Below are 14,990 nucleotides of genomic sequence, written 5' to 3'. Positions count from 1 at the left end.
TCTCAGAGCATGTGACATGTGAGTTCATTTTCGAGGATGAATACAGTGAAAGTAACTCTAAGCTTTTTAGGAATTGAACACTGGCATCAGGTATATTGTGGCCAGGGATAAGACTTGTCTAGAATTATATTATTTTTGCTCCATCAAGTATTTGTTGAATTAGAAGGAGTGATTTAGTTATTTAGTAGTAAAATAACACATTCCAAATTATGGGATAGGGTAAGAACATAAACATTTTAATAGAAAAATTAAGTGCTTTTACATAAACATTCTGTTGCTTTAAAATTATGTTCACTTTTGCGTTTACTCTTTTATTCATTTATTAATTTATTCAAAAATATTAGATGCATAATTTTACCAAGATGTTTTAGCTGAGTCCAGGTCTGCCATTTATAGCTGTGTAACCTTAAACAAGTCCCCTCTGAACCTCAGATTCTCTTGGGGTTGGCATTATAATTTAGTAAAAATGTTAGGGAAAGTACTTTCTATACAGAGATATATAAATGTAAGGTGATATTTACTAGAATTATTATAAAACTTTTAAATGAAGGACCTTCTGAATTATAATGAAAAACATTAATATTAAAGTATGGGATTAATGCTATATAGTGTGCATAGATGTTCCTAATTATTTGAAATTAGGGTTTCCGTGTAAAATAAACCATGAAAAGTGGAGTTCAAATGTTCAAATTCAAAAATTGAAATCAATTACTGTACTTTTAGGATTGTTAAGCTTGCTAGAAGTATCTAGCTTTATTTTCCAAGTATTTGATGTTATTATTTGCTTGATTAGTTATTTCTGTTCTATAATATAGTTGCCAAATAGTTGCTATGTTTAAAATACATATTTTGCCAAGTAAGTATTTTAAAATAACATACTTTAAAATGACTTAAGGGATGAAGAACAATTTGTCAAAATGACTCACTTAAGGTGAGGGATAACTATGGCTTTAAAATTTCTTGACTGTTTTAGTCATTTCCTAGTAGATATTAACTTAATAATTCAGATGTACTTTATCCACAGTATCAGCAAATTTGGAGACAGACCTTTAAAATCTGGTGAAACCCATCTTTGCCAATTCTGTCTTGATATCAGAGGTGAAATTAATTTTTTTGTTTGGTTAAACAGTGACAGTGTAATTATACAGGAAAAAAGTAATTCTGAAGATGTATTTTCATGGCTAAATCATTGACTAGAGAAACCTCATTAACTTAGGATTTAGGAATCTGGAAGACAACAACTAACTAAGGAGTTCAAGTCCTTAAATTTCATTTCAAACTTCTAAATAGTCCCACCTGTCAGCAGCTTGGAATGACATTGAATGTATCTACAACTTAGCGTGCATTCATCATGGCCCTTGTTTTCTCTTTTGTTGACAGTTGCTTAAGAAAAGTTGCTTTCTTAAATGAATAATTTGAGATTTGTCTGAAGTTAAAATTACCTAGTTTTAAGGAATGGTTAAGATCTACTTTCCTATTGAATCACATGTTATTTGCATGTAAAGTTCATGTAACATTAAGGTATTAGTAAAAATGACAGTGTCTGAGATTTGAATTAAATTCTACATGCCCCCACCAAAAACAGACACAAACAAATTGTTATGATAAGGGTTTATTCATCCTTGAAAAATACTCTGCTTCAGTAAAATTGTCTTAGATTTGTATCAAATCAATATGATTTTGTATGACAGATTTTAAAATGGAAATAGCAGAGCAATGGAATGCCTTTTTTTAATAGAAGTAAATTGTTTATACAGAGGACTCGACCTGTTAGATCATGATCTTCACAAATAACAAGTCAGTATTCAATGTGCAAGTAATATGTCATGACAGATAAAACCATTTTTGTGCTCTATCTACGGACACTCAAGAAAAAAAGTAAAAAATTTCCTGTAGCAAATAGATATAATTCGTTTCATTCATTATTTTTGTTTTTATCTGAGATAAGGATTTTAGTGGCCCAAAGAAAAAGCTTTTTAGCAGTGATATTTGCTAATAGAAAAAGCCAAAGTTGTGTGTGTGTGTGTGTGTGTGTGTGTGTGTGTGTGAGAGAGAGAGAGAGAGAGAGAGAGAATGTTTTTAAAATGAATAAAGTTGTACTATGTATTCAACTTTTAGAACTATGGATGAAGTTAGGAGAAATTTTAAGCTGGTGGGCTAATGTAGTCTAGAAGTAAAGTGTTATTGGCCCCCAAGAAAACTAGAAGCTGTAGAAATATGGAAGACTGAATAATTCTGGAAATAGTTCATAAGAATTTATTGGCCTTTGTGACTAGTTTGATATGGGAGTAGAACAAAAGAGAAAAACATTTTGTGTTTATTTTTAGAGTACTTATATGCTCAGAGAGGAAAAAATAACAGTTGTACCCTTGATTCTAATGAAGTGGCTACTCAGGATTATTTCTCAAAATGACAAACTTTTCTTTGTGGGAAATTGGTGAGAAGCAGGCAATTTTTTTTTCATTTACTTTTATACCACAGATAATTATTTCAGTAAGTTTATGTGTCATCCTTATGAGCACATCCTCATGTGCCAGTTTATTGGGATACAAAGATGTCTATAAAAGATATTTTAAATCCAAGCAATAAACTATTTTACTTTGAATTTTTAGCAGTCATATTTACTGTCTCTCACTCTGTGGTCCTCTTCTCTTCTTTGTAAGTAAAGGGATCAACACGAAGTACAGTTGACCCTTGAACAATGTGGGGGTTAGGGGCACTGACTCTCGCACAGTCGAAAATCCACATACAGCTTCACAGTTGGCTCTCTGTATGGGCAGTTCTGCATCCATGGATTCAACCAACCATGGATCATATAGTATGTATTTAGTGAAAAAAAAATTCACCTATGAGTAAGTGGATCCACGCAGTTCAAACCCATGTTGTTTAAGGATCAACGGCAGTTGCTTTCAGACATAGTTCCCTAGAGTTCTATAGAACAGCACTCTCCTATCACCTCAGGGGAAAGAGGGAGTCTGGCTCCAGCAGCCCTTCATCCCAGCTTCAACCAGAGCAATTCTGCTTTCATCTATTTTACATGCTGGGATTTTCTGTCAGATTTTCTAGCACTAGCTAAAAAAAGGAAAACCATTGCTCTGTGTGATCCCTAAGGATATTTTCAGTTCAAACAATTTTAGTCAGTGTTAAATAAATTCAGCTAGGCTAACCTGCACAAATTATTGTCAGCATAATGAAGTACAAAGAGCACTTGTATTTGAATCCTCATTCTGTTGCCTGTGACCCTCAGATATGCACTTAAAGTCCCAGGTTTTATTTTCCAACTATAAATGAGATAATGTACTTTGCTTAACATTGAATTGTCTTAAGGTCAAATTTATAGTCCCATTTTGCTTATATATTTCAAATTTCAGGTTAGATCAAGAGTAAACAAACTTTTTTCTGTATAGGGCCAAATAGTAAATATTTTAGGCTTTGCAAGGTGTGTAAGGTCTGGCCCTTGGGCTGCAGTTTGCTGATCCCTGCTTTTATTATTAATATCTAATTACTTAAAATTAATTGCCAAAACCATCAATAAGAATATTATAAATTAATCCCAATTAAGAGCAAAGTTTACTCTGTTCTGTTTAGTTTGATTTTTGGTATCAGTTTATCTCTATAATCTACTATAGTAGATTGTATCTACTGTAAGCAGTATAATTTGTGGGAGTCATTCACAACAGGCTATGTGGCTCTCTGGTTTCGATCATTTATAAAAGTACATAAAGTATTTTAAAAAGTATATCAGTTTGACATATAGCCTGTGAAATTTAATTTGCCTGAATTTGATAACAAGCAAATTCATTGTTATTTAAAAAAGTCAAGTTGAAAAAAAAATTTAAAAAAAGCAAGTTGAAGGAAAACGGAGGTCATTGTTTTTTTATAATGTTCTTTAAAATTCATTTTTAATGGTAATTATTCTCACTTTACTTAGGATTTATTATTATTATCCTCTTGCAGCTTGTGTAAGTTCCTCTATGAATACTGAAGCTTCATTGGACAACACAGATGATGAACAACCAAAACAGCCAATTAAAACTACAATAGTGTTGAAAATTCAGCAAAACATAGGTATTATATTTCTTCTATAACATTGAAAAGATGGTATTTTGGATTTGAGTTTTCTTGTTAATTTAAAATTATTTTCATTTCATTTTGTTTTCTTAAAAGAGCTAGATTAAGCTAGTGTTTATTGAGTATTATGGAAAGTGGTAGGCTCTAAGAGACAGAAAGATTTATAAACAAAGCATTTTCTCAAGTGCGCTCAAAGGTGACACTTCCTAGTAAACATTTTGGTGTTTTTAGAAGAAAAGCATGTTGAGTTTTGGGAATCAATTAGTATACTAGGGCCAGTGTTTTCCAAACTGGTGTTCCCAGGATTGCTGTTGTGGAAGATTTTGATAGGTGTTCTATGAAAAAAGTCAAATTCAAGTCTGGAAATTCTAATGCATTATAGTGTTTTGGAGGCTTCAAGAAGTGTGGCAATCACTTTAACATTTTTCAGACTTATTGATCAAAGAACATGTAGACTGTTGTTTAGTTGAATGTCAATTTAGAAATGCTTTATAAGCATTAAGATTTTTGACTGACTGAGAGAACTCAAAAACTTTGATTTCTTTTTCATGTCACTTACTCATTAGGTCAACTTAAATTAATTACCTAAATTCTTTGTACCTGTGTGTGTGTGTGTGTGTGTGTGTGTGTGTGTGTGTGTGGACTACTATGGTCAGTTTTGTTTTTGTTGTTTTCTTAACTTAAAATACTCAGGGGAAAAAAATTAAAAAGAAAAGGTACCAACCCAAGCTTAATAATTCTTAGATTTTAGTTTTTGTTGTTTTAAACAGCTATGTAAATGACTTTGCATTGTAATTATTGAGTGCTCCTGCCCATTGGAGATATCTTTTTGGTTTAAGCTAAGCAGCATGAGACAGCTAGAATGTTAATATAAATATTTATAGAAGCCTACTAAAGTATGTGTTAGTTTGTCTCTTAGATTGTCTCTTAGATGTGTGTGAGTGCACTCATGTATAAGAAAGATACTTTTTTATTTTAAAAAAGTATTAAAAGGTATTACTAAGGTGAAGTATATGATTACCAGTCCAACCTTTGTAAAATATTTTTTCAACTTTTTGCCATATTTTCCTCAAAGACTTTGCTGGCTTTTAATGCCTGTGTATGTGTGTGTGTAAGTATATGTATTTGTGTGTGTGTATTGTTATTGTTGTTTAGGCCCATCAGTTACCTGCATTTCAAAGCCTAGGATTAGTTAAGCCTTTCTTTTGCTCATTCCATTTCCATTTGTTTTGTGTTTGTTTTACTTTTAGGTATGATTGCAGCATTTGCAGTTGCAGCCCTTGCTGCGGGTATCTCCTTTCATTACTTCAGTGATTAGGGTGAGGCACAAAGAGCTTCCTGATCATCCAGAGAACACTGACCAACAATTATGAATAATAAAGATGCAAACAGTCCATCTGCATTTAAGACAATAGCAGCCAGATCTGCTGCCATAATGCCTATTAGGTGTGTTTCTGACTAAAATGAAATCACCAGCTGCCTTGTTTAGCCCTGCTTATATTATAGGTGGCTCAGGCTTTCAAAAATAAAGATATGAACCTAGATGGAAGTTGCGTGTAACAAATTGTTATTATCTATTTTTTCAAATGTTCAGAATGATGGTTTATTTTCATAGATTTTAGTCCTGTTGACCTGAACCACATAGTGATCAGGACATTGAAAATGTGAATAGTCAGGGTTAACTGAACATCTTAGTAATAGAACAATAGGAGAAATTTCTGCAAGGTGGGGCAGCAACTTACTGGATAAGTTCATGGTCTAGGACCTGTCTATACTCAGTTCCAAAATACAGATTGAGTTCTGATTGAGGGCTTGGAAACCTCTCTAGACCCCTTTGAATCAGCAAGGCTTGTCATAAATCATGAGCTTTCTCAGGTTAGTATATCATAACTTAATATATTAGTAAGACTTTTGCTTCCAGTTGTGTATTAGGTACTGCAGAACAACTAGATCCTGAATAAAATCTCCTTTTGAATGCATTAATAGGCCCAAAGAAAGTAGGGGAAATCTCCAAGAACCATACCTCTGTTTTTTCTCCCTGGCAAAATGAACAAAATTTTGATCTGGAAATCGTGAAAACTATATTAAGTGTGAAGTTGACGGTGGTTGCCTGGATGACAAATGCACTGCCATATGCAGTTCTCCATAGACAGGGAGATAAATCTGAATCTGAGATGTCCCATCCAGGACAGTTGAAGTGGGCCCCAGTTTGTAATACCCTATAGTTCCTGGCAGAAATAAGATATCAGCCCAAGATTCCCATAGATTAAGATAAAGCAAGATTATTTCACGACTAGAGATCACCAGGTGCAAGTTGAAACTAGCTAGCAGAAATAAACTTTGGATTCAGTTTTCCAAGGTCTCATTATCGACATACGTGAAGGATGGAACCACAGGCAGATCTGAAAAAGAAACAAATGGAACTGCTAGATGAGAGAGATGTTACTTGCAGTTAAAAAAAAAACCCTCAGACATGTTGAACATCTTATTAGACTCAGCTGAAGAGACAATACATAAACTGGAAGCTAGATATAAAGACATTACCCAGTGTGCAGCAAGGAGAAACAAGGTGCTAGAAAATATAAATATTAAGAAGATAAGAGATATGGAAGGAAGAACTATGAAGGCTCGAAGTACCAGCAGGAGAGGATAGAGAGGATGGGGGAGTGGCAATATTTGAAGAGATAACAGAATTTTCCACATTTGTTGAAAAAACATGAATTCATAAATTCAGGAAGCACAATACATCCCAAGCATATGTAAATAAAATCAAAGCCTAAACCCAATTTAGTATAACTCTGAGATACTAAACAGAAGATTCTTGAAGCAATCAAAAGGGGAAAAAGATCATCAGTAAAGGCAAGACAGATACTTAAGAGGCTTTTCAATAGCAGCAACATCCTCCAAAGATAGTAGAATAGTGCCTTCAAAATTCTGAGAAAAACAAATTATCAACTTGGAATTTGTATGAAGCAAAACTGAAATAAAGACATGTTCAGATGAAAAACAGATTTTACCATCAGTGGAACTTCATTAAAGAAATGACAAAAGGATGATCTTCAAGAAGGAAAATGATTCCAAAAGGACGATCTGAAATTGAAGAACTAGTAAGCAAATAAATGAAAAACGTGTAAATCAAAAGTGTTTATATAAAACAATCATAATGAAAGAAGTGTTTATAAGAAGCAAAATGTAACTGAATAAAACTAAATAAACATTTTATGCAACATTAATGTGGGCTTTTAAAATAGAATATAATTGAAAAATGGACAATAGCTTATAAGGTGGGAGGGGTGATTAGAATTAAAGTGTTCTGAAGTGTTTTATTAGTCAGAAAATGTGTTAAGGTACTGTTTAACTTTGAAATTATGTTAAATATGTGTAGTAAAATTTTAAGCATAACTGCTAAAATAATAGGTATGGAATGAATCATTATAAAGAAAAAAGTTTAAAATATGGAATGGGAAGACAACTCAATACAAAAAAGGGAAAGAAATTAGAGGTGGGGGAGGTAAAAATTAGTAAGATAATAGTAACAAGTCAAATAATAATTAAAATAACTGAATAGGCTAGACCCAGTTAAAAAACATTGATTCAATTTTTTAAAAATCAGCAATAGGCTGGATTTTTTAAAGGATGAAGAAAATGCATTAGGCAAATAGCAAAAGAAAACTTATCTAGCTTTAGTGCTATCAAATCAAAATTAGACTTTATAATAGTATTATTAAAGATGGAGAAGACCACAAATAGTGGTAAAAGAATCAATTCATTAGGAATATATGCACTCTAGATTTGTATATGTTTTATAAAATGGCCTCAAAATGTATAAATTCTAGGGCTAAACCAGCAAATTGAACAGCAGTGGGTGATTTTAACAGCTCTCAATTACTAATAAGTCAGACCAAAAAATGAATGAAAACACAGATTTGAATAATGCAGTTAACAACATTGATTTGATGAACATATTTAGAATAATCAACAGAGAATATTCTTCTTAAGCATTGTGTATTAGCAAAAGTTGACCATATATTAGGCATGGAGTAAGGTACAATAAATTTCAAAAAATTGGTATTAAATGAATAATCAGAAATAACTTAGAAGTCAGTAATAAAGGTTAATTTTTCTAAATCATGATTTTACAAGTTTAAAAAAAACTTCATAGATGAAAGAAGGAAACATACCTAGAACCTGTTCTAACTATAAGTACTACATTTGGAAAAATTGGGTGAGGCAGCAGAAAGAGCACTTGGAGATGGTTTTAAATGCTTAAAGACTAAGTGTGTAACTTAGGAAAGAACAATAAAATAAACATAGTGTAGAAGCAAGGAGACACAAGAAAGGGAAATCAATGAATTAGAAAACAGAGATATAGAACCACAATGTCAAAGTTGTTTTCATGACAAAACAAATTGGCATATTTGAACAAGAAGAAAACAGGACTAAAGTAAACAACATGAAGATTGAAAAAGGGGTCCTAACCCACAGCAGACTTGAAAATAAGACTACCAGGAGCATCTTAATGTATTTGAGAACTTAGACAAAATAGACCAAGGTCTAGAAAAGTACCATTTTCTTAAATTGGCTGAAGAAGAAATAGACAAGCTACATGGACCTACTCAATAGTACTGAATAGAAAATACTTTTTAAATTTTTGATAAAGAACATCTAGCTCATGTTTACAGACGTTTTACTCCTCTTTCAAGGACCATGCTATTTGAGCATTTTGTACAAACTCTTCCAAAGAATAGATAATGAGGGAATCCTCTTCAGCTCATTTTATGAGGCCCATATAACATTTATTGATACTAGAATCAGACACATTCGCTAGGAGAGAAGAAAATTACAGAGTAATACCACTTATTAACACAGATCTGAAGTCCCAAGCATTTCTGATAAAATGAATTCAACATTGTGTAAAGAAGGATAATGCATCATGATGAAGTTATATACATTCAAAATCAGGAACATGATAAGGATATCTATTATCACCACTCCTATTCATCATTGTCCTGTAAAAAAAAATGAGCAAAAGACAGAAACCAGGTGTTTTAAGAGGGTGTGACTGAACACATGGAAAGATGTTTAATTTCAAGTGATCAACTAAGACCACAGTAAATACTATTTTACATCCAATAGATTGAAAAATTAAGAAATATGACAATACCAATGAGGAAGATGTACATCAAGAAGACATCTAAAGGTGGGGTTTGGAAAGCACTTTGGCATTATCTTCTAAAGTTAAGCATTCATGTACTCTAAAACTTAACCATTCTACTTCTGCATACATACCTTGGCAAAATTCTTGCATATGTGCACAAGAGTACATGTGTGGGAATGTTCAAGGCAGCTGTGTTTGTAACCACCCAAATGTCTACTTGACAAGAGAGTAAAAAATGAATTGTGAGTTTTGTAATTTTATTCAGCAGTGAGAATGAGCTGAGAATAAAGCGATGATTAAATAAAGCAAGTCTTAGAAGGCTGCATGCAGTTTTTAAATGTAAAGCTGAAAGAACAAGCAAATCTAAGCTATATTATATTGGGATACATATATTTGTGTAAAAGGTTTTTTAGGGTTTTTTGTTTTCGTTTTATTTTTTATTTTTTAAGCTCTTTATTGTAATATAATTGCTTTACACTGTTGTGCCAGTTTTTGCTGTACAACAAAGTGAATCAGTTGTATTTATACATATATCCCTATATACCCTCCCTCCCGCGACTCCTTCCCACCCTCCCTAACCCAGCCCTCTAAGTCATCACCCATCATCAAGTTGATCTCCCTGTGGTATGCAGCAGCTTCCCACTAGCCATCTATTTTACATTTGGTAGTGTATGTATGTCAATGCTTCTCTCTCACTTCGTCCTAGCTTCCCCTTCGCCCCCCACTCCATGTCCTCCAGTCCATTCTCTACATCTGCATCTTTATTCTTGCCCTGTCACTGGGTTCATCAGTACCATTTTTTTAGATTCCATATACGTGAGTTAGCATACAGTATTTGTTTTTCTCTTTCTGGCTTACTTTGCTCTGTATGACAGACTCTATGTCTATCCACCTCACTGCAAATAACTCAATTTCATTCCTTTTTAAGGCTGAGTAATATTCCATTGTATATACATCCCATATCTTCTTTATCCATTCATCTGTTGATGGGCATTTAGGTTGCTTCCATGTCCTGGCTATTGTAAATTTTAAATGAACAAATGAAATGATATTGGCAATGTTTTAGTTCTTGAGTTGAAGTAAGTTTTTTTTAATTAGAGCAGATTTACAGTGTTGTGCTAATTTCTGCTGTAAAGCAAAGTGACTCAGACACGTATATACATTGTTTTTTTTAACATGTTTCCATTATGGTTTATCCCAGGAGATTGGGTATAGTTCCCTGTGCTATACAGTAGGACTTTGCTGTTTATCCATTCTAAATGTAATAGTTTGCATCTATTAACTTCAAACTCCCAGTCCATCTCTCTCTGTCCCCCACCCCTTGGCAACCACATCTGTTCTCTATGTCTGTGAGTCTGTTTCTGTTTTGTAGATAGGTTCATTTGTGCCATATTTTAGATTCCACATATAAGAGAAATCATGTGGTATTTGTCTTTTTCTGACTGACTGCTTAGTATGATAATCTCTAGTTGCATCCATGTTGCAAGTGGCATTATTTCATTCTTTTTTATGGCTGAGTAGTATTCCATTGTATTGTATGCACCACATCCTCTTTATCCATTCATTTGTTGATGGACATTTAGGTTGTTCCCATGTCCTGGCTATTGTGACTAGTGCTGCTATGAACATAGGGGTGCATGTATCGTTTTGAATTATAGTTTTGTCTGGATATATGCCCAGGAGTGAAATTGCTGGGTCATATGGTAACTATTTTTAGTTTTCTGAGGAACCTCCATACTGTTTTCCATAGTGACTGCACCAACTTACCTTCCCACCAACAGTGTAGGAGGGTTCCCTTTTCTCCACATTCTCTCTAGCATTTGTTATTTGTAGACTTTTTAATGATGACCATTCTGATTGGTATGAAGTGCTACCTCATTGTAGTTTTGATATGCATTTCTCTAATATTTAGTGATGTTGAGCATCTTTTCATGTGCCTACTGGCCATCTGTATATCTTCTTTGGAGAAATGTCTGTTAAGGTCTCTGCATTTTTCAATTGAGTTGTTTGTTTTTTTGTTGACTTGTATGAACTGTTTGTGTATTTTGGAGATTAAGCTCTTGTCAGTCACATCATTTGCAAATATTTTCTCCCATTCCATATGTTGTCTTTTCAATTTTTTTTTAATGGTTTCCTTTGCTGTGCAAAAGCTTATAAGTTTGATTAGGTTCCATTTGTTTATTTTTTTAAATGAGTTTCTTGATCATTTTGTTTACTTAATGATGTTAACATATGTGTTATTTTGGTTGTCTATTGCTAACAAACCACCCCAAACTTAATTGACTTGAAACAACAACCATTTCCTTTTTCTAATAATTCTGAGTTGACAGGGATCAGTTGGCTGATTCTGCTCTACATGTCTAGAGCTACAGTTTTCTAGGAATCTGATGGGGCTTGAAACATCCAAGATAGCTCATTCACATGGTTGGCAGTTGATGCTGGCTGTTCACTGGGAACTCATCTATCACACCTCAGTTTTTTGTGTGACTTGTGGTTCTTCTATCATGGTGGCTGGACTTCTTCCTGTCACGATGGCTGGGAGCCAAGAAGTAGCATCCCAAGGGTAGGAGTTCCAAGAAGAGAAACATAGAAGCTGTGCGTTCTCTTCAGGCCCCCGCCTGGAAGTTTCAGGACATCATTTTCACTACGTTGTATTGGTCAAACTAATCTACAGGACCAGCCTAGATTAAAGGGGAAAGGTAAGGAGAACCATTACCTCTCAATGGTTATGCATGTGCAAGAAGAAAAGGCTTGATGGCAGCCATCTTTAGAAGTTAGTTACCATAATATACCCCTGGTTACAGCAGTTCATGTTCCTGACATGTGGAAAATGCATTCAACCCAAACACCTTAAAGTCTCATCTCATGTCATCAGATTCAGGCTCAAGACTCATAATTTTGTCATCTAAATTGGTTTCAGATACACATGAACAATGTTTACTGCAGTTTCTCTCAATCTAAACGTGCATAAACCAAGTTTTCTTCCCCCATACTCATCCAGCATACAATGGCAAGACAGGCAATAACACTTTTGTTCAAAAAGAGGGAAAATTGGAAGTGCAATGCAGTGAATGCTCCATAGCAATTCTTAACTCTAGTTGGGCACATGTCTACTTCATCACGATTCTATGAGCAGAGAATGTATGTCAACTAGTACCTAATTCTCCCTGTGGTCTTCTCTCTTGGCTCTTCCATACAAGATTTTGGCTCTGCTCTGAGTTCTCTTCCATAAAATGGCTTATATTTGAAGCTGAGTAGCTTTCTCAACCTGCTTCCTCTTCTTGAAGGTTCAAGGCCCAGAAGTCTTTTTTTATTTTGAGCTCTCTCTCCCTTTTAGGCTGAACTGATGTAATTCCTTTAAAAATATCGTATTTACCAAGAATCAAATTATGCATTCCATTAGACAAAAAGCACATCCACAAATCTGTTCAAGATGGACCTCTCTCTACTTTGAGCTGAGAGTCAAGGTACTGAAGGACAATTACCCTTAAAAATCTTACTTACCCATTGTCTAGCTAAGAGGACTGTGCTCATAAGATTCTTAGAAGTCTTTTCGTCTAGCTAAGAGATCTATGAGGCACAGGCTTAAACATTTCTGAAATCTTAAAGATTATTATGGCTGCACCCTTGATCCTAATTTACCCTGATGCTGTGTTTCACTAGCAATTCCCTGGACTTGATCTTTGCCTGTAGGGCATTTCCTTCTTGAGAACATTTTGCTATCTGGAAGAGGTGTTCTGGGCCCATTATGTCTTTTATAAACTTTTCCCCAAAACTGAACAGTTTCTAATTTAGTTCGTCTCTCTCTTTCTTCTCATATTTGATCATAGGCAGCTAAAAGAATCCAGTTGGCATATTCAGTATTCTGCCTGGAAATCTGCTTAGTCAGATCCACAAGTTTATTAGGTTAGTTCTTCCACTTGGCAATTTCCACAAGTTTATTAATTCTACTTTCTCATTACTGCAGATGGAAGTGTTGGCTTTCACAACAAGTGTTGGCTTTTAATGACAATTTCCTGATTGTTCTTCTAGCCACCACTGTTTCCAGAAGGTTGCCTCCATCTCCTCAGTTCCAAAGTTAATGCTACATGTTTTGGTTTTGGCTCAATAGAACCCTGTTTCTAGGTACCAATGTCTATTGGTTATCTCTGGCTTTACAACTTCCTCAAAACTTGTTGGCATTAAACTACCATTTTATTAACTCATGTTTCTGTGAGTAGACTGGGCTTAGCTGGCTAAGCTGAAAGGTTCTTCTGCTCCACATAATGTTGGCCAGGGCTTCAATTACCTAAGAACTGTGACATCCAAAATAGCTTATCCACATGGTTGACAGTTTATCTGTTTCTCCTCCACATGACCTCTCCATAGGTCTTAGGCTTCTCACAGCATGGTGGTTGAATTCCAAAACAAAGAGCCCCAAATATCAATGTTCAAAGATGAAATAGGTAGAAATTATTAACTTCTTAAGGCCAGTGTTCAGAAGTCCTAGGATGTCACTCCTCCATATTCTATTGGTCAGAGCAAACAGGACCAGCCTAGTTTCCATAGGAGGGGAAAAAGAAGTACTTTTCTCATTGGAGGAGTAGCACAAGCATACAGAGAGGGAAAGAATTGATGGCATCCATCAGTGAAGATTTACTACATGTATATTCTTTAGTATAGGTCAAACTTTAAAATGATCAAAAATACAGGAGAAAGAGGAGACCATTATAGAAGTTCCCAGAGAAATAATTACTGTTACCTAAAAGCATAATCCAAATATTATCTTTACCATAGTCTGCCTTTTACTAAGATGCCTCTGTCTTCTTTCTGTTGTGACATTTTTGTGGAAATATAAAATGTCTTTCCCTTTTACCTATTCCTATAATGCTCAAACACTAACAGGTTCAAAACCATATTACCAAAATTGTTGGGAATACTCAAGCTCTATTAAAATGCTTGTTATATTTGTTGACTCATCTAAAGGATTTGTCTAAATATAAATTAGCCAAAATATCTAGTAAATTTTTCTTGATTTCTGACTTTAACCTAATAAGTAATTATATCAGGAATATAAAGTATGGTATAAATAGTCACTAAAGGTAGTCAGTGAGTTCTCATACAATTTATAACCTCTTACAAGGTAAATTAATATTTTAATGGGTTTTGATTTATTGATTAAATACAGGAGAAAAAAGTGGAGTTAGAAATGACAGTTATTTTTCTTTGCTTTTGCCATTTCTAAAGTATTTTCACACACATTATCTCACTAGATTTTTACCACACTCTTGTGTTGTAAGCAGTGCAAGAATTTGTTGAATGGAACCAAATTTGATGAATACAATTGAAGTACACATTGATTATTATATGTTGTATCGAAGGACATATAATTTAGGAATAGTAGACATTTGGGTAACTATTATCTATCTCAATAATCAGAAATAGATTATTCCTTCTTTTTTCATCTTTATAAAAATATTTTGTAAATATTTTACATAATTAGCTCCATCAAATAAAGGTAGACTTTATACTGTACTGTGGAACTACTTAAATTCTGATCCCAGGGCTTCCCTGGTTGCACAGTGGTTGGGAATCCACTTGCCAATGCTGAGGACGTGGGTTTGAGCCCCAAGCTGGGAAGATCCCACATGCCGTGGAGTGGCTAGGCCCATGCGCCATAACTATTGGGCCTGCACTCTAGAGCAAGTGAGCCACAACTACTGAGGCCCACACACCTAAAGCCCATGCTCTGCAACAAGAGAAGCCACCACAATGGGAAGCC

At 34.3% G+C, this 14,990-nt stretch overlaps 1 protein-coding gene across 3 annotated transcripts in view; it reads left to right on the top strand.

Annotated features, from left to right (window-relative positions):
* The window catches only part of ODR4 (odr-4 GPCR localization factor homolog), a 40,088-nt gene extending 32,811 nt beyond the window's left edge, over positions 1–7,277 (top strand). The window contains exons 13-14 of one of the 3 annotated variants that reach the window (XM_057728548.1): positions 3,958–4,068; positions 5,322–7,277. In XM_057728548.1, the coding sequence (XP_057584531.1) occupies positions 3,958–4,068; positions 5,322–5,389 (179 nt within the window). In that variant the 3' untranslated portion in view covers positions 5,390–7,277. The other 2 variants (XR_009052767.1, XM_057728549.1) reach the window with 2 other exon arrangements.
* The last annotated feature ends 7,713 nt before the right edge of the window (positions 7,278–14,990 follow it).

This window comes from Hippopotamus amphibius, chromosome 3 (assembly GCF_030028045.1).
Source record: "Hippopotamus amphibius kiboko isolate mHipAmp2 chromosome 3, mHipAmp2.hap2, whole genome shotgun sequence".
In the NCBI taxonomy this organism is placed as follows: domain Eukaryota; kingdom Metazoa; phylum Chordata; class Mammalia; order Artiodactyla; family Hippopotamidae; genus Hippopotamus; species Hippopotamus amphibius.
Note: the sequence above shows the minus strand (reverse complement) of the source record. Positions and strands in the feature narration are given on the sequence as shown.